A 25620-nucleotide genomic window follows, 5' to 3' on the forward strand; every position below is an offset into this window, starting at 1 on the left:
ATGGCAGCCGGCCGGCTGGAGGCGCAGGACCACCCGCCCGAGAACGGCTTCACCCCGCTAGAGCACCCGGTGCCCCGGCTGCTGCCTCACATCGACGGCTCGGTGCTACCGTCCCTGGGGGGCTTCGGGAAGCATCAGAAGCAGCTCGTGGTCCTGACCTGGATCCCGGCATTGTTCATCGGCTTTAGCCAGTTTTCGGATTATTTCCTCCTGGCTCAACCCCATGTCACGTGCTTGCAACCTCTCACCAACGAGACCAACTGGACCGCGGGACCCCCGCCGGTCACCGTCCCCGGTGGCGCGCCCGCGTGGCATCTCAAAGTCAACGGCACCGGGGAGGGACTGGGCGACAGCAACGGTATGCTGTGCGCGTGCAAGGAGTGGAGGCTCGAGCTGCAGACGGGACTTAGCCAGAATGTGGTTACCAAGGTAACGACTGAGATAGAGCCACAGTGTTATCTGGCAGAGAAGACAGCTATCTGCTCTTCATCATCATCTTCATCACTGCCACTCAGTTCACAGCAGAGGCTGATGCACCAACAGCTTATTGACAAGTTACCCCACTGACCTCAATGTGTGTGTGTGTGTGTGTGTGTGTGTGTGTGTGTGTGTGTGTGTGTGTGTGTGTGTGTGTGTGTGTGTGTGTGTGTGTGTGTGTGTGTGTGTGTGTGTGTGTGTGTGTGTGTGTGTGTGTGTGTGTGTGTGTGTGTGTGTGTGTGTATTATTGGCTGGGTGATTTGGTTGAAATTAGTATCACGTTATGTATTACACTATTTTCAACATTTCAACATCACAATATGGGAAACTATAACCAAAATACACGTAGAGATCCAACTTCTGTTAAGTGCAATGCACAGGGTTATATTTGTACGCATTACATTACACATAGCACTTCAATTGTGCAAGGCTGGATTAGCAACTTGGCAAGGTGGGCGACAGTCCACAGCCAGAGAACCAGGAGTGTGTGTTTTCTTTCTTGACTAAGTGAATGTTAGTAAAAAAACTGACATTTATAATGACATTGAAAGGAACCATCTTTAATGTGGCCAATATACCAATCTAAGGATCAGTGCATCTTTGCTCAGAACTCCAGGAACCCTGATATCTCCAAATGTAGCTGGTTTGTGTTAACTGAGTTTAAAGCACTGACATAATAAGGGTCTTCATGCCCTATAACCAAAGTACATTCATGTTTTAAAAAGGGTCCCTGTGTCAAAATCCAGTTTATAAACCTTTATTATTTCAAATGTTTGCTAATGTGGCATATATGTTGTAGAGAGTGGAAGCCCCCTGAAGCCCTAGCAGGTTCATCTTTCCATCGGCTTGTAAATAAATGGGATTTGATGAGATTTTACCAATGCTGATTCCATTATCCTTTTAAAAATAATAGGATTCCTGATAAATTGTTTGTTTAAAATAGAGTACATGCAGGTCTGTTACGGTCAATTTACTTGTATTTCTTAATCTTTAAACAGAACGTAGCAGCGCTCCTGGGTTGAGGGGGTGCAGTACTCGCCTGTAGACTATCAATAACATGACATTGATGCCCTGTTGACCAATGTTTCCAAATATTAATAGTCACTTTAATGAAATAGACATTTTGTAAATATTACAACTTGCACTGTTGTTATCTAGGCCTACTTTTGTTAAATGCAGCTGTGCTTTTGTGCATTCTTTCCATGTGCCTTTACTCCACTCCTAAACAAACTGAAACAGGATACATGGGGTGAATGGCGTTACTACGTTGCTCAACTGTTATAAAGCATCGATAAGAGCCCTCGCTAGTTACAGAAGCAAGCAATTATAAACAACCTGTAAACAAATACCAGCCCAAGTGTAAGATGTACACTTTTTAAGAACACAGTATGTTTAAAGATAAAAAACGTTATGGTCACTTCAGGTGACTATTCTACAGAGAGTTGTTGAGTGATCACGCAGCCTGTGTGCATGACTGCTATCTGTTGTCTCAGATAACACTGGTGCTAATAGCCCGTACTTAATAAACCCATACTGGCTGAGTTCTCCACATCACCACCGGCCATTTCACAACAAAAACCATCAGTCATATCCAATAATCATCTCCTCCTTTGCTCTCCTGCTCAGCTGGAGTTGTGTAACTCCCTGTTAAACACCAACACTATTTTACACACAGCTGAATCGCTCTGCTGTGCTCTTACTGATGCTCTCGGGGTCGTAAACATGGAGCACACATCGTGCTTCCACATGTGTCCCTGGCTGAGTTTCAGAGCCTGAGAACTGTGGCGGTGTGTTCACTGACCCATGTGCTTTAAAGGCAAGAGTTCAAAGCCATTGATTTGTGTTATTATAGACATGCCCCCACATTCACAAACCAGCTGCTCTTTCTCCCTCTCACGCGCTTGCTTCTTTATTTCAAGATACACATTTGAATATTCCAAAAGCAGCCCGTTTGTACACTTATCAACATTCATGAATGATCAAAGCACTGAGTCAGAGAGTTCAACAGACTCGAAAAGAAAAGCCCACATTTATTTGTTTTCCTGTGCTCCGATGGTGATGTTTAATTCCCTTTTATCAGGTTGTGGGTGGTTTTCTCTGAAAAGTTGCCTAACGTTCCTCTCTCTCTGCGTTTGTCTCTTGTTTCAGTGGAACCTGGTGTGTGACTCAGCCTGGAAGGTGCACATTGCCAAGTTCTCTTTGCTGGTGGGCTCCATATTTGGCTACCTAGTGATGGGTGTCATGGCTGACTGGTAAGCTGCCTTTTTATGTATTTTGTGTGCCTCTATACAGCTTCTGATAGTTAACCTTAAAACACCCATTCAACTGAATTACAGAAGAAAACTTACATTTACTGGTATTTATCGCCCTTGCAGATAGCTTGTTTTATTTACGTAGGTTTTGACATTTTAGATTAATACTTAAAACACATAAAAGTTAACAACCCTAGCTTGTCTGTGATGCTGTCTTTTGCTACAGTGGTCCGTAGAGCTAAATGCTAACATTAGCATTCTAACAATAACAGCGCTAACAGGTTTTCCATGTTCACCATATTGTCATCAGTTTAGCAAGTGTTTGTTCATAAAAGAAGGTATTAATAGTAAAATGAAAACCTCTACCTGATGATAGTGGTGCTAGATTTAAAATATAGTGCCATTCCTAAAGACACGTAATGTTGCTACTAGTGTGGCCACAAAATGGCAATAGCAACAATAGACCTCATGCAAAAAAGTGTATTCTTATACTAAACCTTCTTTCCCTTACATATTAAAATCTTCCCCATCAATTTGTCTTCTCCAAAGTTGTCACTATCAACAGGAAACATTTATTTGTTAGAAAAATGTATGAAAGAAACATCCAAGAGTTACCAGGATATTGTCTTCAGACATGTTGCTACCAAATCATTTGTTTTTAAATTTGGAGCACCAAAAACTAAATCGCTACACATGTTTAATCAAAACCCAATCTATCTGCATGTCTAGGTGAAAAAATATGTTTATTTGTCATTTAATGATCTGACCCTTCAAGGCACGATGTCCGTTACATTTATTGGGGCCCTGTCTGAAGGCCTGTGAACCCCCGAGATGCCTCGTGGGAAAAAAAGGCCTTGCATTGTGATTGGGATCAGTAACCATGGAAACAATGTAAAGAAATGTGCAGCCTCAGCTCTGGCCTGACCCATTGACCTACTGACCCCCCTTGAAGCAGGATGTCTGCAGCATCTGAAGCTAACAATGAGGGGGATGATCCACAATAAAAGCTTCTTTTTTTCTCAGTTTGTGACAGATTTGAAACACTTTGCTACATCTGTCTTTTTCTTGCTTCTCTCTGTTTCTAAGGTTTGGTCGACACCCGGTGTTGATTATCTCGGTGCTTTTCATGCTGGGGTTTGGTGTGAGTGTTGCCTTCTCTGTAAACGTCACCATGTTCAGCACCTTGCGCTTCTTTGAGGGTTTCTGCTTGGCGGGCCTCGCTCTCTCCCTCTACGTGCTCAGTAAGTATACGCTTTCTCCTCCTTATGCCTGTCTGCTTTTTATTTCTGCTTTCCAGCTCCTGTCTTTCCTAATTCATGCTCTGTCATTTCTTGTTTTTTATTCAAATGAATCATTACTGCCCTAGAGTACTGTAGGGATTCCTGGAAGGGACATATACCTCATTCACACCAACGCAACTCCGGTTCAAGCTCCGTGCTAGAGCTTTTCAGGTTCAGAACCGGTTCTTCGGTTTAGCTCCGGCTCTTTTCACACCGCCCAGAGTCCGACTGGTGCTGCGTCATTGCGTCATCGTTATCATGACGTAACCATTTGCGTGCCTGCTTCATAAAGCAAAACCGCGCGAAAACCCCTCACAGCTCACACCGACAACAACAACAATGGCCGATTGTGTTGAAGCGCTACTCGTTTTGCTCTGTCGAAACGAAATGGAAGAAATGGGACGACTTTACTACCAACTTTACAGTCGTTACATGCTACATTCAAAACTGTTTTACAATCGTAATCATCAACTTCAACGACGATTCCGATTCCCCCTGCCCCCGCCTCGACGTAAGCGTGACGTATGCGGTGCTTTTGCTCTAGTCGGACAATTTTTTGGTGCTTGAAAACAAACCGGATTCCGGAGCTAAAAGGCTGCTCCGCTGCAGTGTGAACAGGAAAACCCGGTGCTTTTCAAGCTCCAGCGCTGAACCGGCCCTGAAACACCGTTGGTGTGAATGAGGTAATAGAGGAACACTTTTTGTTTCCTGTCTCTTGCAAAACTTTAGAGAAAAAGGATTGTGTCTTGCCAGTAGCAACAACAATGTGGTCAAAGTTAACGCCCAAACGTTTTGGGGGGTGTTGTTTTTGTAGGTATGACTTATACTAATTGTAGGAGCCAAAAAGCTTAGTTAGCCTGTGTTTATTGTTTTTATCATCATCATTATTGCTTACACAGCACACATTTGGCAATTGTTACGTGGGTGTGGTTTATAGTATTCAGTACACCTGTTGTATGTCCTGGTTTTGTGGGAAGGCAACGAGGGTGAGCTAGGTCCAGATATGTTCCGTTGACTTGAATGTATAAGCTAATAGCAATTGCTGTCTCAGATTTTCATTTAACCTACCTTATTCTATAGGGAATATAGATAGTGGGTTTGACACAGAAGGTAGTAGGGCAGCAGCTTACATGGACTATCACTGCCAAAATATGTTATTTCTATAACCCCTAGTGTTATTCATCCATTGTTATGGTGTGAGTTGCCTAGTGCTGGATATATCAACCCTATAGATCCCTGCCTTCACTGTAAAGTTATAAATCTACATGGCACTTTGCTTGTGGTTCAAAAAGCGCATAAAATACATTAAAAAAGCAATGTCTATTTCCTTAAATCACAAACCAGTAACATAGGATAATCCACAGACCTTGTTGAGAGCGGTTTCATGAAGGAATTACTTTCTTTCTATCAAACTACATCCGCCAACGATTGAGAAGGAGCCTTTCCTAAATATGTGCACACAGATGCACACTTTGTCTCTGTGCAGTGATACGATATGGTGGTGTAGTTCCGTAAAAAGACAATAGTTCCTATGGTAAAACAGAGAAGGCAGATAAAATGTCCCTTTAACCTTATCTGCTATAATTCTTAAGGTTTGTGGTGTAAATGTGTGCAGAGACAGTAGGTCTGTTTTTCCCTCTCCGTGTAAAATATCTTCCTCTACAGTATCAGCCTTTGCATAATGGCCATTGGCCAAGGAGATGTAAATGACCCGAACTCGCTGAAAGCATTCTATTCCTCCTCACCCTCGACCCCCAGCTGCATTACCTGAACTCTCCCTTCTCCCTGCTGCCGTCTCCCATCGTTCTCACCCGCTGCAGTCCTCCTTTCTCTATCAGGCCAGGGATTAGTCATACATTATGCGTGAAGCCATGGCAGACTGTGAGCCTGGGCGGTTGGGCGGGTTTTGTCCCTCTCAGCGGGGGCTCCTGATAAATCTCTACTGAACTGCTTAAAAAAACAAACAAACAAAATGGACACCTCCGAGCCGTCTGCCACTAGACTCCTGAGAGTTTCATTTGTGATGTATTGGCAAACGAAATGCTAAGAATACTAATAGTGTTTTGAGGCTCACAGGGAGTTGTGAATTGAGATTTAAATTGTGATTTGTATGTAAATGTGATCTTCAGCCCAGTATTTATGCTCACTTCACTTTACTGTATATCAGGGGCACATGTCCTCTTCTCCCTCTACAGTATATCTGTCCCTTTAGCACATTCAGTCATGCACACACTTTTCATTTGTTTCCGTCTGTTTGTCAAATAACAATATCTGGAGGCGAGGCAATTGTTCTATATATTACTTGTTTGTGTATGCTCAGGATTGACAATAATGGGGTTGCTAACCGTATGTGTGTGTTGGTCTCTACTGTCGGTGTGAGGTAGCAGATTGTATGCATGTACTTTGAAGTGCTAAAAACGTATTTGTGTGAGCTAGTGTGTGAGGTGTCTGTTGGTTGTGTGAGGTGTAGATGAATACAGTAGACCAGGGGTGGCCAACCAGTCAGAGGTTAAGAGCCACATTTTTTCTATGTTACTGCAAAGAGCCACATCAAACACACAGGCACTGATACCGCTTGTTTCCGTTTTTTTGTTTTCTGGAGACAAGATTTCAACCACGTCACTGATGCATTTTTGTGGCATTGGGATATATATTTTTTAAATCCTCTGGAGCAGAGAGAGGAGCTGTGGATTATTGTTATTGATTAATGCATCAGTGTTTCTTAGGGTCAAAAACACTAAATTCACAACTTAAAATGAAAGCGTTTAGTTTATTTAATAAAAGAGCACATGTTCAATGTGAAAAGTGACAGTAGTTATAGATTATTTGCAATTTGGTGCTATATATATTTAAAAAAAAAATTATATATATTTTTTAAACACCTTGAATTTCAGGGGGGGGGCGGGGCTCCGTTGGCGGGGCGCAGCGCCCCTCCAAAACAATGGTAGGGGAAACACTGGATAGTGTTTAATCAACGATAGGTTTCCCCCCCTCAAAGGTGATTGGTTCACTGCATCGCAGGTATTATTGTGATTGGCTCTTGGGCCACATCAAAATTAGACTTGCTGTCATCCTCTCATACTGACACCTGACACCACACATACACACGTAGGGAGAGCCGGGACGAAAATAACACGGGACGAAAGTAACGGAGCGATTTTATCCGAGCCCAAACAACTTTGACCGGACAAATTACGTTAATACTTAACAGACCTACTAAATATCAGGTTTAACTGTCAGGAGTAGCTAGTGTTGTCACGATACCAACATTTTGGTTTCGATACCAAGTCAAGAATTGCGATTCCGATTATTTTTCGATACTTTTCTTAAAAAACAGTCTTAAATGTAATTATTGTGCTTTATTTCACACCAGAACCATAACCATAACACAAACTTTTAAACAATGAGAACAATAAATTAAATAAATGACAAGATTTCCTATTAAATACAATTAATACATTTCTTACAGACAGGCCTCGTGGTGTCCGTAGGCTTGCCCTCACTGTCAGAGATATAGCTAAAATACTTCCAAATTTCGCTTCTGGCGTCTTTTTTGTCAACAAGCCGAGGCGCAGCGGCAGTTGCACTCCCACTTTCAGCCATGCTTCTCGCTTTCTCACATGCTCTGGCAGCTAGCGCGTGCACGAGAGAGGGGAGGGACTTAGAGCGTGCTTGAGAGGGGCGGGACTGCAGGCACGGCTGCAGTGCAGGGAGTGGAAGCAGAGCGCTGAACACACACGGCTCTTATTAAAACGGCGCTTTCTCACCGGAGTACTTTCCCCCGTCATTCTTAAAGTACCGATACTAATGAAACGGAGGAATCGTAACGTTTTTTAACGACAGGGTATCGCGGTATACCTTTCAAGTATCGGTACACCGTGCAACACTAGTCAGGAGTCAGTGTCTCTCCCCCAAACTCACACATATACAATTCGATATGAACTGAAGAGCCGCATGAAACTAGGCAAAGAGCCGCGGGTTGGCCACCCCTGCAGTAGACGGTAAAATCAGCTCTCTACCACAGAATGAGTTGCTTTGAAGTAGACTCACACTATTACCTCATTCACACCAACGGAACTCCGGTTCAAGCTCCGTGCTAGAGCTTTTCAGGTTCAGAACCGGTTCTTCGGTTTAGCTCCGGCTCTTTTCACACCGCCCAGAGTCCGACTGGTGCTGCGTCATTGCGTCATCATTTGCGTCATGACGTAGCCGTTTGCGTGCCTGCTTCATAAAGCCAAACCGCGCGGAAACCCCTCACAGCTCACACCGACAACAACAACAATGGCCGATTGTGCTCCAGCTTCCTCTGCACCTCTTCGGAAGACCAGATTCCCAGTAGGTAGCTGGTCTCTTCAGTGGACCACTGCTGCTTGTTAAGTTTCTCCATCGTTGTCTACAAACTGGATAAAACGCGGGCTTTTTGTTGTTGTTCAGGAGTTGATCCCGTCCCTGCCCCCGCCTCAACGTAAGCGTGACGTATGCGGTGCTTTTGCTCTTGCCGGACAATTTGTTGGTGCTTGAAACGAACCGGATTCCGGAGCTAAGAGGCTGCTCCACTACGGTCTGAAGAGGAAAACCCGGTGCTTTTCAAGCTCCAGCTCCGAACCGGCCCTGAAACACCGTTGGTGTGAATGAGGTGACAGCAGTTAATACACACTGCCATCGCATCTACAGTAAAGAGACATATAGAATAACGGCACACACATTTTAATTTTCCAGTAAACACATCCTGGAAGGCTGAATATAAATCTATCATGTGAGGCGATGCAATCCACAATGTTTCAGTGTTTTAAACTAAAACACCACAGATGCAGAGTGGAATAGGAAACTTCTCACTGTACCTTGTTTCGGCTTTCATTGTTTGCCTGGAGTCACAACAGTCGCTCTGCAGGAGAGAAACTGTCTGTTAGTGTTTTGGCAGTCACACATTGTTTTGTTGTGTTGGCTCTGTAGCCATGACTAGTCGAAGTGATTATACTCTATCATTTGAAGTTTTTCCTGTTAATAATACAATACAATACAATACAGCTTTATGTATAGAGCACTTTAAACCTCCAGACAAAAGTGCTGTACAGGCAAATAAACAAAACAAAACATACAAAAAGGAACACAGCTCAGCTCCCACACCATAAAACAAGTACAAGTAAAAACAATAGACCATTTAAAAGCAACGCTCTAAAAGATGTGAATACGCTAAGGAGAAGAGGTGGGTTTTAAGAAGCGATTTAAAAGCAGGCAGTGTGGAGGCCTGTCTGATGTGTAGGGGCAGATCGTCCACAGTGTGGAGGCCTGTCTGATGTGTAGGGGCAGATCGTCCACAGTGTGGGGACCTGTCTGATGTGTAGGGGCAGATCGTCCACAGTGTGGAGGCCTGTCTGATGTGCAGGGGCAGATCGTCCACAGTGTGGGGACCTGTCTGATGTGCAGGGGCAGATCGTCCACAGTGTGGGGACCTGTCTGATGTGCAGGGGCAGATCGTCCACAGTGTGGGGACCTGTCTGATGTGTAGGGGCAGATCGTCCACAGTGTGGGGACCTGTCTGATGTGCAGGGGCAGATCGTCCACAGTGTGGGGACCTGTCTGATGTGCAGGGGCAGATCGTCCACAGTGTGGAGGCCTGTCTGATGTGTAGGGGCAGATCGTCCACAGTGTGGGGACCTGTCTGATGTGCAGGGGCAGATCGTCCACAGTGTGGAGACCTGTCTGATGTGCAGGGGCAGATCGTCCACAGTGTGGGGACCTGTCTGATGTGTAGGGGCAGATCGTCCACAGTGTGGGGACCTGTCTGATGTGCAGGGGCAGATCGTCCACAGTGTGGGGACCTGTCTGATGTGCAGGGGCAGATCGTCCACAGTGTGGAGACCTGTCTGATGTGTAGGGGCAGATCGTCCACAGTGTGGGGACCTGTCTGATGTGCAGGGGCAGATCGTCCACAGTGTGGAGACCTGTCTGATGTGCAGGGGCAGATCGTCCACAGTGTGGGGGCCTGTCTGATGTGTAGGGGCAGATCGTCCACAGTGTGGGGACCTGTCTGATGTGCAGGGGCAGATCGTCCACAGTGTGGGGACCTGTCTGATGTGCAGGGGCAGATCGTCCACAGTGTGGGGACCTGTCTGATGTGTAGGGGCAGATCGTCCACAGTGTGGGGACCTGTCTGATGTGTAGGGGCAGATCGTCCACAGTGTGGGGACCTGTCTGATGTGCAGGGGCAGATCGTCCACAGTGTGGAGGCCTGTCTGATGTGCAGGGGCAGATCGTCCACAGTGTGGGGACCTGTCTGATGTGCAGGGGGCAGATCGTCCACAGTGTGGAGGCCTGTCTGATGTGTAGGGGCAGATCGTCCACAGTGTGGGGACCTGTCTGATGTGTAGGGGCAGATCGTCCACAGTGTGGAGGCCTGTCTGATGTGCAGGGGCAGATCGTCCACAGTGTGGAGACCTGTCTGATGTGCAGGGGCAGATCGTCCACAGTGTGGGGACCTGTCTGATGTGCAGGGGCAGATCGTCCACAGTGTGGGGACCTGTCTGATGTGCAGGGGCAGATCGTCCACAGTGTGGGGACCTGTCTGATGTGTAGGGGCAGATCGTTCCACAGTGTGGGGACCTGTCTGATGTGCAGGGGCAGATCGTCCACAGTGTGGGGACCTGTCTGATGTGTAGGGGCAGATCGTCCACAGTGTGGAGGCCTGTCTGATGTGCAGGGGCAGATCGTCCACAGTGTGGGGACCTGTCTGATGTGCAGGGGCAGATCGTCCACAGTGTGGGGACCTGTCTGATGTGCAGGGGCAGATCGTCCACAGTGTGGGGACCTGTCTGATGTGTAGGGGCAGATCGTCCACAGTGTGGGGACCTGTCTGATGTGTAGGGGCAGATCGTCCACAGTGTGGAGGCCTGTCTGATGTGCAGGGGCAGATCGTTCCACAGTGTTTTTAAATGAATCCTAAAATGTATTGGAGGAAATGTGATCATATTTCCGTGTGCCAGTTAAAAGCCTTGCTGCGGCATTTTGCTCCCGCTGCAGACGAGCGAGCGAGGACCCACGGACCCCCATGTAGAGAGAGTTACAGTAATCCAGCCGAGTGGTGACAAAGCCGTGGATTACTGTCTTAACCACTAAAACTGCAAGTACTTGCATCTAAGTTGCTATGTACAAGTGCTTTGTTACAAGTACAAATCCTTAATTGAATCCAACATTCTAAAAAGGTTTTCAAAATGTTGGTGGAAGTGGGGCACATTTGAACTACTTAACATCCTGTTGGATGGTTCAAACTATTGCAGAGTATCACACTTTATAAACGAATCACATGTTTTGTGTGTAAAATCTTAAATATTTAAGTTGTGTACCTCCAAATGATAATCAAGTACAGTACTGGATTATATGTACTTAATAATGTTTAATTACTGTAAAAGAGGCAACCAAGGAGTGTTTGAATACACATCAGATCCACAGTGTGGGAAGTGAATCCCTATTTATAGACACTCTCCCAAAAGGCATTTGAAACTAGAATATACTACCTTAATATTTAAAGGGATACTATTATTTATTACAAAAAGGACACATTTCAGTAGTTATGAGCCTTTTTCTTTATCTGCAATAATACGATTGTACTCACTAAGCTTCCAGTATCCCATCCGAGTACTGAACATGGCCGACCTCATCATGCGCCTTTGAGATCAGGGCATACTCAGGGTTATATCGCTGTGAGATCTGGGATGAGATCTGTGGATAAGCAACATTGTTAACAATAAGTCCTACAGGGCAAAAAACACGAGCAATCCGTCAAAAACAAAGGTTGTAAATAAGATAGCAGTAGCCAATCCTATCAAGACAAAACCTCCATCACTAACAAATCAACCTCCTTGTTTAACCTTCACAGAAATGCTATGGTTGTTTTCTTGTTAGTGTTTGTCCTTGATTTCCTGTTATGTATGGTAAGTACCTTTATTCTGCTGCGTTGTGCTAAAATTGGGGGCTGGGCGGGTGTTTACGAAAAAAGAGATGGATGTGAAACCCTAAAATTAAGCTTAAAGCCAGCACTTAACGTCGCAGTGTGCTAGACTGCTGAGTGCTAGGCTGCAGCGGGAAGCCGATCAGACCAATAAACATGCAAGTCGCACCGATAGAATATTTGCTGTATTATGGATGATAGTCCAGTAAGCATGCATGTGTATGTGCGACATCTTATCGGGCCCATTTCTCTGCAGAAATACTATGTCTGCCTCCCTCTCTTCTTTCCTTCTGTCACTGTAAACGCAGCACACCATTTCTATTTCTAAAATGCAGCTCTCTGGCCTTTTTCATTTTCCCTCCATGCTTCCCTCGACTCTCGTCTGCCCCATTCATCCCTTCTCCTCCTCCTCTCCCTCTCAGTACCATTTCATTACTACCAGCACTCTCGCCCTCAATTTCAAATTTTCTCGAGGCTCATTTAAAATCTTTCATCGTTCGGTTATCTCTCCGCAGCACGCAGCCAATAATAAACTCCTCTGGAGCTGCCAGCAGAAGCTTTAGTTTACTCTGCAAATGTAAATGTGTTGATTTGTGTGTTGTGTGCATATTGTGTGCACAGGTTTATTAGTTTTTATTTAGCACCTCAGGACCATCCCCTTGGAGATCGTAAGAGCTTCTGGGTCCTGGTACCTTGTCCCTTCTTTATCTGCCCATCATCCAAACTAATCTGGAAAACACAATCATATTAATACAAGTGCTGTTAGCAAGTATTAGAACAAAACTTTAGGGAATACTAAATGTAACTTTTGACAACAAATACTTATTCTCTGTTGGCTCTGAAAGCGGCTTCCTCACAGCAGATCGCAGAGGAAGTCAGTCTGTTCTCAAAACAGTTCTAAAGGATTCTGAAAGCTTTAGTCATCCATAGAAACTTCTCAAACCATTCAACCCACTCGTTCTGCCACTGAACAATAAGCTTAATATGTTCTTAACAATCATTCTTTCAACATTAAATGTTGCTAATGATCCTACTTCATGTGGATCTTTGGAAAACTGTTTGACCCAGAATCATAGGAATTGGTCATCACAAGGTAGCCATGCTCCACAGCATGCTCTACTTTATAATCTACTTTAAAGGTAGGTAGGTAAGAATGGAGAAACCAGCTCGAGTGCGCTAGAATGTGAAAGTACACAACCGAAAAAAATCTGCCACTTCCTTCAGACTTTCTCCAACACACACGAACACACACATGACCAATGAGGGCACGAGATAAGTGTGTGCACGAGATGGAAGGCTGACAGGCAGGTAGGCCATCCAGTTACTTTACCCGTGCCGGCTAAAATGATTGGTCGTGCTTTTTACAGCGCTACGGCTTCCACAGATGAAATATTTGTATATATTTATTGTCAAAGCATTTAATGTATTCATTGCTATCGGGATGTTAAGAGCATTCCATGGAATATAACAAAAAGTGTTTCTGAAGTGAATGACCTACCCTACCTTTAATGGGACCATCGTTTACTAAATGAACAACATGTATTAAAGAATACATGCAACATGCGTTTAAGCCCATACACTCAATTGAAAAATGGTTTACTGAGCAGAAAGAGTATTTTTCTGGGTCGGGTAGGAACATTTTCTCATAGACTTCTATACAATCAGATATTTTCACAACTCACTGACCATGTCAAAGTTTAACAAATCATGGAACAATCAAAAAAACGATGAGGCATTATGAGGCAGGGAAATTCTGTCTTGTTATAGTTATCGAGACTTGCAATTTCTCATAAAAACATGTCAGTTGCCTCAAACAAAGCAAGAGGAATAGGTTGTGCTGAGGACGCTTCTAAACATGTTTTCTCACCAAATTCTGTCAACCTTTAAATTCAGTGTACATCCTATGATTACCAGGGACTAGAGTAGCTGTAGAAAGCTTATATCATTTCAGATCCACGTTTCAAGCCATTTGGGGAGTGATCATGTGGTACTCTGGGGATTTCAGTGAGCGCCGTTTGCAAGCACCCGGAGGAATTAGGCTGCAGTTGCTTTTACACCGACGACACAAGGTTAACATCTTTTTGTCGTCCTATTTGTCTCTGCTCCTCTGAGACTTTTAGGTAATGACAGAGACGTACGATATACGCAAGTGTGTGTGTGTGTGTGTGTGTGTTTTTATGAGCTGGGGGAACAGCTACTGCTGAGTCAGCTGGGGAGAAGTACTGTCCTGTGATGCTGTGCCCTTGTAAAACATCCTCTGTTCCCCTCCCTCTATGCAGTCATCCACCTTAAGCAGCTGCAGAAGACGTTGTCATTATGAATGCATTTGTATAGACTAATTAGCCAAAACAAAGTGACAAATGCTCATTATCAGCCATTTAAGGCAACATATTGAAATTGTTTTGTCCAAAAGAAGGTCCAATCACAAAGGTACTTAAACGATCAGTGATATAGAACAGAGAATAGTCGGTACTTTTACCAAAGGAAGCATCATGGTTTAAGGCAGGGCAATATTTGTCTTTACAGTAAGGCGGTTGGACAGCAATTATTTCATTATGGATGAATCCTTTCATTATTTGGGTTTATAACTCCAAAGGTCCAAAGAAATTCTGTTTTAGTTTTCACTTTAAATCCAGGAAACCTCCATATTTGATGCTAAAAACAGCATTTTCTGACATGTTTGCTTAAAAGAAATCAGCATATAAGACTGGTTAGTCAACTGATCGTTGCAGCAATAAACTTGTAATTCAATCATTTGTGGATTGACACTACTATTCTTTCTTTCGCTGCATCTAAAGTGTATATTATTACCACCTGCATCCTGTATACATCCACATGGTACACACACGGACAGACTGTGGTTCTCGCTCTGAATTCATGCTGTTAGAAAGCCAATCGTCCCTGCGCCCTGTTCTCATGCCCCAGGCAAGGTTAGCGAGGGAGCAGCAGACAACGGCAAGTGTGTGGTGCTGCTGTCAGACATTTGTCATCAAAGATTATGGTCATTAGATCAGATGCTTTTTGTTGCATTCCCTTTGTTTTTAGCCTCCCTTTCTTCCATTGTATCTTTTTGTTTTTCACTGCCCTCATCTGCAACTGCTCAGATGGCGGGACAGTGGAGAAGCTGCGTAGTGAAAGAGGGAGGAGGAAGGGAGTAAGGAGGGAGGGTAGAAGTGGGGGATGGTGGCTTTACAAAGAGTGAGGGAGCCACTTTAGCCCTGATGCGCTAGAGGGAAGAGTGGGAGGAGGGGGGGGGGGGGAGGGAGGGAGGAGATCAGCCCACTGGGGGGGGGGGGGGGGGGCGGCAGTGAGATAATCGGCACAAGGAGAACTATTCTCCCACTCAGCTGGAACAAAATGTCTTTGCCAGTGTGTGTGTGTGTGTGTGTGTGTGTGTGTGTGTGTGTGTGTGTGTGTGTGTGTGTGTGTGTGTGTGTGTTGTGTGTTTTGTGTGTGTGTTGTGTGTGTTTGTTGATAGAGTGGTTCTTGTTTTGTGAGGTAGGTTTGGAGATCAATTGCAAAGCCAAGGTACAGGGTATGTCTCTAGTTTTGTGTGTGTGTGTGTGTGTGTGTGTGTGTGTGTGTGTGTGTGTGTGTGTGTGTGTGTGTGTGTGTGTGTGTGTGTGTGTGTGTGTGTGTCTCTGTCTGGTCCTTGCCTATCGACGGCTGTTGACAGCGGCACCACAGAGACACTCTGTGTTGTTTGTAAGAAAGGACGGCAGTGGTGGAAATACAGTAAATGTGCACAAGCCACCGACTTTAGTTGTTAGAAAACCATCAAGTGGTTCTTTCCCGTCTGAATTAGTACAATGTTTGTGAGAAAAGCTGATAACAGTGATTTAATGGACTGATACAATTCAAAACGCATGAACTGGCAATGTAATAATATCATATACATGTTGTATTGTAATACTACACTTTCATGTTATAGTACTTGCCTTTACATTTGAGTTGGAAACATTGAACATTTGGTGTTGCTGTTGCTACATGAACGTTTGGTATTTATTATAAAGCTTAAAGTTAAATAATGCTTCTTTGGGGTTGAAAACACAACACATATACAGTGCAGTATATTATTTTTCAAAGTTATCATGGTAAAATTGTTGTGGGTTGAAAGTTAACTTCAAAGGGGCCCTATTATGCTTTTTGTGGTTTCCCTTTCCTGTAGTGTGGTATATAGGCTAAAAGGTCAAAGTTCACATCATAGGCAGTTTCCCTCCCACACATTCCCCTCACTGCCTGAAACGCCTCCATTGGACGTTGTTTACTTCAGTAACATATTGACATCACTACATAACACTCACGCTTCTATTGGCTACCGCACCAACACATTGTATGTGATAGGCTAAGAGGCGGGAGATCTCCGGTTGGTTGCTGTTCATCATTCGATTGTATTGCCTCTATTTTAATCGAATACTCTGATCTGGTTTATACCTTGCCTGTGTGTTGAGTGGAGGTGGCTACAACACTCCTGTGCAATCCTGTTTTGTATAGTGACAATAATAAGACCTTGAATTCCAACTAGGGATTCGAAAGCGAAGCTGCGAAACTATTATACATACATTCGCCAAAGTTAACAGACCACCATCCTACGTGAACTATGACCTACAATGCATAAGATACACACACACAGTTTTTCCTGTAATACAGGAAAGGATTCTTACCAAGAATGAGCCTCTGGGTTCTTTTCACGTTGGGGTATTACCACTTTATACACTAACAGCTGATGGATAGACAGACTTTCTTCTTTCTCCTTTGATGCGTGAAGAGAGGATAAAAGAGATGAGGCAGGTTAGGGATTACGGGTCAGTGTAATTTCCTTTATCTGTTTTGGTTTCTGCCGGGAGGGCTTTTGAAAATATGAACTACAATTGTACGTCTGGGGCTTGAGAGAACAGAGATGAAGGGATTTCCAGTAATACCTTTCTTTCCGTTTCTTGTAACTTAATCATTCTCCTGTCTTTCTGTTACGTGGACATCTTTGTCATCTTTCTCTCATGCTCTCCTTCGCCCTGTCTGCATGTGTTTTCTCTGCCTCCCTCTTGCTAGTCTTTATTCCTCTGGTGAATCTGCGGATGAATAGAGGGACTTTTCCGTTTCCTTAATGGAGGGAAAGTCATTTATATTCTGCTCCTGTCTTCCTACTTTCTCCTCTCCCTACCTCCCATCCCTTTTCCTCCCCCTCCTCGTTCTCTTCTTGTCCACAATAACATGCAAGTACATGAGGCCAGGTTAGCGAGTTTCCCCCCTGCCCGCCCTCCCTCCCTCCCTTCCACAATGGTCACCTTCAAAAAGACCTTGCCATATGGGCCAGGCCATCTGGACTGTACCATGTCACAGGGGAGGGGGTGAGGAGGGAAATTAAAGGGTGGATACAGTAAAACGCTCTCTGAGCAGCTGCACCCTTTCAATAGCTTTGACGTGAAGTGCATCCTAAGTTTATATTGAGGTCTGGTGTTAAACTATAGTGGGTTCTCATGGGAAAGATCAGTAATAGGAGTCTTTAATAATTCACAAAGAGAGGAAATTCAATACGGGCCTCACCATTAAACAAACACACACATCACACTCTTCCAGGCCATTAAGGCTGCTGTTTGTTCTGATGGTAATCACATAGACACACATAAGGCCTATACATCATTTACTTTTCTCTTCTGGTGCACACACTCTGCAAGAATCTGTATTTTCTGTGAAACTAAATCTCCCTCTTTCCCTACTCTCTCCGTCTCTTCATTTTTTAGGAATCGAGCTTTGTTTGCCAGCCTGGCGCTTCTCCATGACCATGGTGGCCAGTTTTCTGATGGTGGTCGGGCAACTACTGATGCCAGGGGTGGCTGCTCTGTGTCGCAATTGGCCGGATCGGGATGACTGGCAGGTCCTGCAGATTGTCATAATCAGCCCCTTCGTTCTGATGCTGCCCTACGTCTGGTGAGTCTCGCCCTCTGAGGAAATCCACAGCGGGTGGAGCGCAGATTCTTCCCTCGCTGAGCCAGGCGATGGCTTGTACAGTACACACTGCTCTACACAGAACTGAGCAGCCTCTGCTTCAACTTACAAACAATACTCTCTTTCTTCTATTGTTTATCTTCTTCCTCGCTTTCTGTCTGTTTCTTCTTCTGGCTCTTACACATCTGCTCTCATCCTTCTTTGTGTGTACTTTTCACGTCCTTCCTTTCAATTGATTTATTTCGCTCTGCAGGCTTTTCCCTGAGTCGTTGCGCTGGTTGCTGGCCACCCAGCACTACAAGAGGTCCAAAGTCATGATGCTGAGCATCGCCAGGAAGAACGAGGTTAACTTGACAACTGAGCCCAGTGGAGTTCTTACAGGTGAGGGACATTAAACAAGATGAGTTATCCAAATTCCATTGAATACTTGGAATGTATGCACCATTTTGCTTAAAACACTCTGTTATGCAATTTATTTTCGATCTTCATCCATGGTATGTGATGAAACATGCAACCAACCCAAAGACTCATAGATCTTCTTTCCACATGTGCAAGCATGTAGTTATCAAGAAGCATTTCCCAACTGATTCAATGACGAAATGTAATTGCAATAACCCACATACATGATCTTCAAATAAGTCTGACTTCTTCCCACTAAGGAGCATTTTCATTTAAGTTTAATTAATTATCCAGAAAATAGTGAAAACACAAGTTCTAAAAGTCCAATGTCTAATCTTCAAATCGCGTTTTGTTTCAAATAAAAGAACTAAATGCAAATAAATACACTTTAAATAATACTGGAAAGTAAAAGATAACATTTATGAAGCTCAACTATTAGATATTGGGGATTTTTATTTACTTTTAAAGTTGAAAAGGAATTGTGTTGGATTTTCCTCACTGAGATCTCTCCTTGCTCATACTCCGTGTCTTGGTGATTGATTACGTGTTTCTGCCTCTCTCAGCAACTGAGTAGACAGATAAATGATGAGAGGCCAAAGGGATGTGCTGTATCTATCTTAAGGCTGACTGCACATTAGCTTCTCTGTGCTGCAGGTCCCTTAGTGGCCGGCCTCTCATTACCTTCTGTAAGGAAAGGTCTGAAGGTGTGCGTTTCATGTTTCTTACAGAGCTGGAGCAGGAGCTGCACAAGAAGCCCCAGAGGACCTGCATTGTCAAGATGATGAGCACCAGGAACCTGTGGAAAAACATTGTGGTGCTGTGTGTCAACTCGTAAGTGTGTCATGGCCGGACTCCTTTTCTGATCAAAGCCAACATCTGTGGTGTTGAGAGAGCATGATTTACATGAGCTCATCCCGAGAGGGAAATGTAGACATGCACGTGGGAGTAAACCCCACAGGTCTGCCCCGTGGCAGGCGCATGTCTCAGGTTCCTCCTCCCTGTCCGCTTCTTATTGTGTCTTATTTTGTGTGTGTGCAGGCTGACAGGTTATGGGATTCACCACTGCTTCGCCCGCAGTATGATGGACCCGGAGGCCCAGCCAATTGCTCTGTGCCATGCGGACTACTACACTATGGCTGGCATCGCCGTGGCAACCTGCCTGGCTGTTTGCCCCGCGGTGGGGTTGATGGGTCGGCGTGGAGGGCTGCTCACCTTCATGATCATAACAGCCCTGGCATCGCTACTGCAGCTGGGATTACTCAACCGTGAGTAATCACAAGTCCTGCTACACTTAGCTAGCATTGCTAAAGTTTTACCTATGCAGTTTATAATGATAAAATTCACTTCAATTTGGGTTGTTTTTATTTGTGTACAAATTCAGTGCAGCATTGTACTCTAATTTGGTTCTATATCCTTTCAAGGAAACATCAGTATAATATTAGGCTGTTATCTCTTGCTAACATAATGTGATGTTAATTGTAGAGAATACACAATTTATATGAAATTGAAACTTGCATCTCATTTAGCAAATACATTTGTAGTATGAGGAGTAAGCAATGAGTTTAGCATACATCTCAAACTAGTAGCAAGTCAGAGCTGCTAAAGTAACATTGATTAAAGGTTAGCATAACACAGGACCGACTCCGAGAACGAGGTTTCTTCTATTATAAGCCAAAACAAATGATACTTACCTAAAGTCATGCTCAGCTTAGGTATTGGAATTTAAGCTAGGTTGCAAATGTAGGCAAGCAGCTAGTTAGATAGGCATGCTAAGATTAGCATCTTACCATCAACCTGAAAAACAGTTATTCTGTTTTGGCAAGAAAAAACCCCACAAAAGTGCTCGGGTGGTGGATTAGTTAAAGTGTCATTATAATTTGGCATAGTTACATTTCAACTCAATTCAGTTAAGAACATCCTGAAAGTGATGTCACACCTGTACCAAAAAGAAAGCCAAAATTCAACAGTAGTGAACATGCACATTCCTGTCATTAAAACAGTGGACTGTATTTGAACTCTCACACTAATAGGAACTACTTTGTGTTGTTTTATGACCTACATATGCAGTACAGTAGTCATTATTTCAGACTTCAGTGGTAAACTGTTCAGATTTCTCCTGAAGTCCTCTTGAGTCAGCACCGTGCTGCTCTTCGTGCTTACAAATGACATGATTTCCTCTTTTCTTTTCTCCAATGCTTGCCGATGTAATCCAGTATTTGGGAAGTACGGCCTTCGCCACGACACAGGTACACTCACATCTAGTTGTTTTGTGATATACTGTAGTGTAGAACGTGTCTGTGCCCCTGGCTAATGATAAATGAGCTGTTGGTTTCATGTTGATGTTTCCGGATAAACTTACATTATCTTCTCCTCTTCTCTTCAGTTCTGCGCGATACCCTGAACAGGAAATTCTCGGTGGCTTTCTCCATCATCGGCATGTTCTCCTCTCATGCAGTCAGCACACTCAGCATATTCTTTTGTGCTGAAATTACTCCTACTGTCATCAGGTGAGCCTGGACGGTCATAAACATGAAATATAACACTTGGGGGAGCCTTCTGCTGTAGGCGAGCTCAAGGCTGGGTCTGAAATCATTTCGTATGAGCTACTCATAGTGAACCATCTACTATGCACCATTTTATTTTAGTGTCCAAATCTCAGGGTCACATTTTTATATAGCATCCAATAAATTGGCAACAGTTCAAGAAAAATGTACTAAACATTTATGTATGCAACAAATAATACATTCCTTATTGTAATACAGTAGACCTACTGTGTGGCAAATGATGAATGACATGCCCTTTTTAAGTAGATTTGAGAATGTTGTGTGTTAAACAGACATGTAGAATTCAATCAAATCAACAGTGTGAAGCCAAAGCTTAACTGATGTCTGTCAGCATATATGTTGGTACCAAATGTTGATGTACATTTTTTTTTTTTTTAAAACATACTGCGGCAATTACTATATAGTCCATACTGGGTATTACATTACACCAACATATGGAATCTCCGGGCAGAGCTCTTGTTCTCACGTTGCATATTGGCTCCATCTTGTGGTGCAGTTTTGACTGACAGGGGTGAGTTAGTTCCCAAAAGGGCGCAGTATGCTTCAGACTAACTAGTTTGTACAAACGTGTCACATAGAAAGAGGAAGAAGTATGAGAATGAAAAAAGAGAATATCAGAGAAAAAGCAGAATATTGTTATCGAAATAAATACATTTTTATAAATATGAGATGGCAAAGGAACGGCAACAATGTAATTTAACATTTAAAAAATATGTTTGTAATTGTTCTTGACAAAAGAAAAGGAGACTTAATATAATACTACTTTTTTCAGTGCAGCATTTCCCTTTCCAGTGCTCACATTAGAGTTGAAAAAGAAACTTGACTTAATAAAGACCAGGTTGAAACTGATTAAAACTAACAAGGGCACTTGATAGAAAAAAAAGTGACAATTAACACAAGAGGTAAGTTCATGAAGAGATTGTCGGTTTTGAAAATATACAAAAAAATGTCAGACAATGGAGAAGGGAGGTTTCAGGCCGTGTTTGACACTTCAACGGTTGTATGTTTTCAGTCCCGTCAGATTACCTTGGTAACAGATCCTCTCTCTGTGCAGGGGTGGAGGACTTGGCCTGGTCCTGGCCAGCGCCGGCTTCGGCATGCTCACTGCGCCCATCATGGAGCTCCACAACCAGAAAGGCTACTTCCTGCACCACGTGATCTTCGCCTGCTGCACCCTGCTGTGCATCATCTGCCTGCTGCTGCTGCCCGAGCCCCGGGGCCAGCCCCTGCCGGAGAGCATGGCGGACGGAGAGACCTTCACCCGTCAGACGCTGCTCCACCCAGGAGAGCAGCACCTGCTTCTCGCCAAGACTGACGGGGACTACTCCCGAGTCCACGACACGCCGCTACACCTCACGACCACTGGGGGCGCTACGGTGGCAGCAGCAACCGCTCTGGCAGCGGTTCCTGCCTCCTACGCCCTGGCCACTGGAGGGGAGGTGATTGGAAATCATGCCATAGCCAATGGAGTGTGAGCAATAGCAATTGTTGAATACTATTGCTCAAGCATTAACTTGAACTGGAACATTTTCAAGGGAGAAAATAACTTTTCGAATGAACCAGATGAACTCTTTAACGCTGAGATTTGAGACGGTGACGATAATACATTTGTGTAGTTTGTAGTGACTATGATTCATTCAGGAGTTGCCAAAAATATTGTACTGGACGAAGTTTACCTGAAGTCAGTGTGTGTTTGGTAATATGAAAGTCTTCAGTGGTGATTTGTCTTGCTCTGTAGTCCGCTTTGTCGAGAATGATTTACAGGTGAAAGGAGCAGACGCAGGCAAGTGAGAAGGGCAAAGTGGAGCAGACTAGCTTTCAATAACGTGTGCTCTGTGACTTTTCTGTTTGACGTTTTGACTCGTTGAGAGAGGATCTCACTGCATCTTATAATTCTTTATAAGTTATTTTTGCACTATATGTCAGAGGCACAATCAAGTGTTTGGGATTTTCGGGCCAACATGTTGGAGAGTGGAGACCCAGGGATTGGCTAAACCACTACCACTGTCTCTTTGCATGAAAGGGCACAAATTGTTTTACATGTATTTTTCTTCTTATTTGTGGTCCCTTTGCTCGAAGTCCAACGTGGCACTTTGTCCTCAGAGATGAGGTCGGGGTGGGCACTGATTTTTTTAAACAGAGCATTACTGTTTCTGGTGTGGGTGTATGATGGTTTTCTCTTGTGCGGGGAACAGCCGGAGACCTCTGCAGAATGTAAATGTAGCCTGTAGCGACTGCTGAACAAATCTGAGAGTTGAACGGACATAAGTGTGCACATGTCTTATGACGCATTTCAGCATTTGAATGGCTTTATGATGGCTCTGTTGTTTTGAACTAAACAGAGAATGTATTTCAAGAAAACCAGTATTTATTTTTGTCATGCTGCCACGGGCAATTTTGTTGCTTGAAATACCTCCTTAACTAGCAAATATATTTCCACTCCAACTCACTCGTTGTTCTCTGTACTGTGGTAATGTTGTACTCCTGCTCCTAGGATGTGTTACTCTAGCCAGAAAGCACAATGTTTTACAGTTTTTTGAAGTAAACGTTTGTGAAGATTAGATTAGAGCAGTGTGTTCTGCACAGTCCTGGCCTAGTTGTTATTAGTGTACAGTTATACACTTTATTACGTAAGTATCCCTTAAGCCTGCATTAAAATGTAAGGTATGTATACATGTAGTAGGGCTGCACGATATTGAAAAAAACTGACATTGCGATATTTTTTTTCCCCCTGCGATATATATTGCGTTTTTTTTAACTATATTTAACCGGATGAAGGATTTTAGTCACGGACGTCTGGATCTAAACTGGTTGACTCATCGTACCTTAAGTCATGATCTAACATGTCATGATAATGCATGCTGCTTACCCTCAAATAAGGGGGTTCATCTGTGAATGACGAAGAGAAGAACCTTTTTGGATCCAAAATAGTTCCAGATGGCAGATGTTGCTTTTCTTTTTGGAAGTAAATCTTCATTCTCTCCGGTATTGTCCTCCTGAGCCTCGCTCATTTTTCACCGGTGTTTTGATGGTCTGCAAACTAGCGGGGCGGGGCCTGCTGTGATCTGATCAAGAATGATTCTGATTGGTGGTTTGCTGTGCATGCAGAGCCTGCATGTCACTCACTCAAGTACCCCTGACATGAGAGCCGCGCAAGTTTTCCTTTTGTAGCAAGCAGCAAAATAATTGTAACATGACGTGTTTGAGTTAATTCACCTAATATCGCACGTCCTAAAAAAAAAAAAAGAAAAAAAAAGAAATATATTAATAAAATCGCACGTCCCTGCGATCTGAATATCGCGCATGCGCATATCGCGGTTATCGCCATGACACGATATATCGTTCAGCCCTAACATGTACCATTCATTCATAATGTGTGGACCATCGACTTTTATAGGATATAAGCACATTGAATAGATACACCATTTCTGTCATCCAAATATACGTGAATCTTTTTTAATCACATTTAGCGCTCAGTACGTATTTTGAACACCCTGTATGGTTTGCTAGATTGTATGTTTTCGACAGTTAAACACTCGGAGAAAAAAAAATAACTCAACTACTAATGTCGTTTTCTAAGTGTTGTTTTTTTAATATGATGCATTTGTACAAAAAGCCATAGGCCTACATGTTTTGATAATAAACCACTTAATTTATTATGTCAATAAAAGAACACTTGATGTGATCATCTGTGGTTATTGTGTTGGAGTTTGATGTAAGTCCAAAGAAGAACTAGAAGAAGAAAGAGGAACACCTGCTGTTTCATGTTGCCCTCCTTCCTACATGTCCTCAGTTCTACTCAAAACAATGTCCAAGAGTTCAGAAGTGCTCAGGAAGAAGCTCCAGCTCCTTTTTGATCCTCTTCTCCACCAAAAGACTGAAGTTGTTGTCCGTCATCGGGAGACTGTAACTCACGTACACTTGCTTTTTAGTTTTCTTTGCTGCAAAACAGACAAAAACAGACGATCATTTCAATTTAGTTTAGCTAACACACTAAATGGTTTGCTATACTATGCAGAAGGGCAGCTAATAGATGACTTTTGGAGTCTTGCTGAATGACTTCTTTCCAAGAAATGAATGTGCACATTTGTGGTAAAAAAAAACGTGGTACTTCAGCATGATGCTACATAGAGAACCTCAGTTTCACACATCTGACGAATGAAGAAACTCTAAATCGATTAGCTGACAAAATCTTATGATTGGACCCAGGGGCGGATCTAGACAAATATTCATGGGGTGGCAAGAGGGTGGCAGGAGATTTTGAGGGGTGGCATCCCCTGACAGAAGTATATGCTGATTTAAATCGCAATCATATCAATCAATTAGGGGTGTAACGGTACACGTACCCGTACTGAAATTATTCAGTACGGGCCCTTCGGTTCGGTACACGTGTGTACCGAACGAATATAGCGTTAAACGTAAACAAATTGAGAACATGAACAACTTTCTGGAAGTAATCTCAGGTATATATCATAGAGCGACCAAGTAATTTCATTGGACGAGAGGCATACTATGAGAGCTGGTCACAGGGATGCGTTCAAATGTAGTCAGTAATTTGAGGAACTGTCGAAATGGCGAACGCAGATAAAGTTGAGCTGAAAATCCTCCAGCATCATTGAAGTCTCCGGTTTGGGAACATTTTGGTTTCGTAGTTACGTACAAGGATGACGGACAAAGACAGGTGGACCGAACCAAAGCTGCTTGTCGGTATTGTTCAACTAACATTGGTTACGCGGCTGGCAATACATCACACT

General features: G+C 43.6%; 2 protein-coding genes across 2 annotated transcripts in view; one reads left to right on the forward strand and one right to left on the reverse strand.

Annotated features, from left to right (window-relative positions):
* LOC117560500 (solute carrier family 22 member 23) lies at positions 1-24551 on the forward strand. Its single transcript, XM_034237369.1, has 10 exons — positions 1-429; positions 2626-2729; positions 3816-3970; positions 17699-17885; positions 18157-18284; positions 19031-19133; positions 19341-19567; positions 20516-20548; positions 20686-20809; positions 21921-24551. Exons 1-10 carry the CDS (start codon positions 1-3, stop codon positions 22339-22341), a joined length of 1911 nt encoding a protein of 636 aa, XP_034093260.1. The 3' UTR covers positions 22342-24551.
* Positions 24435-25620, reverse strand: part of psmg4 (proteasome (prosome, macropain) assembly chaperone 4) — a 5068-nt gene continuing 3882 nt past the window's right edge. The window contains 1 exon segment of the mRNA XM_034237371.1: positions 24435-24807. Coding sequence (XP_034093262.1) covers positions 24686-24807 — 122 coding nt within the window. The 3' untranslated portion in view covers positions 24435-24685.

This window comes from Gymnodraco acuticeps, unplaced genomic scaffold (genome assembly GCF_902827175.1).
Source record: "Gymnodraco acuticeps unplaced genomic scaffold, fGymAcu1.1, whole genome shotgun sequence".
Lineage (NCBI taxonomy): Eukaryota > Metazoa > Chordata > Actinopteri > Perciformes > Bathydraconidae > Gymnodraco > Gymnodraco acuticeps.

Bases quoted from the DNA above. Each gene is read 5' to 3' on its own strand.
- LOC117560500 (XM_034237369.1), top strand. From the start codon at position 1: ATGGCAGCCGGCCGGCTGGAGGCGCAGGACCACCCGCCCGAGAACGGC. The intron at 2,730-3,815 runs GTAAGCTGCCTT...TCTGTTTCTAAG, and splicing joins ATGGGTGTCATGGCTGACTG to GTTTGGTCGACACCCGGTGT. The intron at 19,568-20,515 runs GTGAGTAATCAC...GATGTAATCCAG, and splicing joins GCAGCTGGGATTACTCAACC to TATTTGGGAAGTACGGCCTT.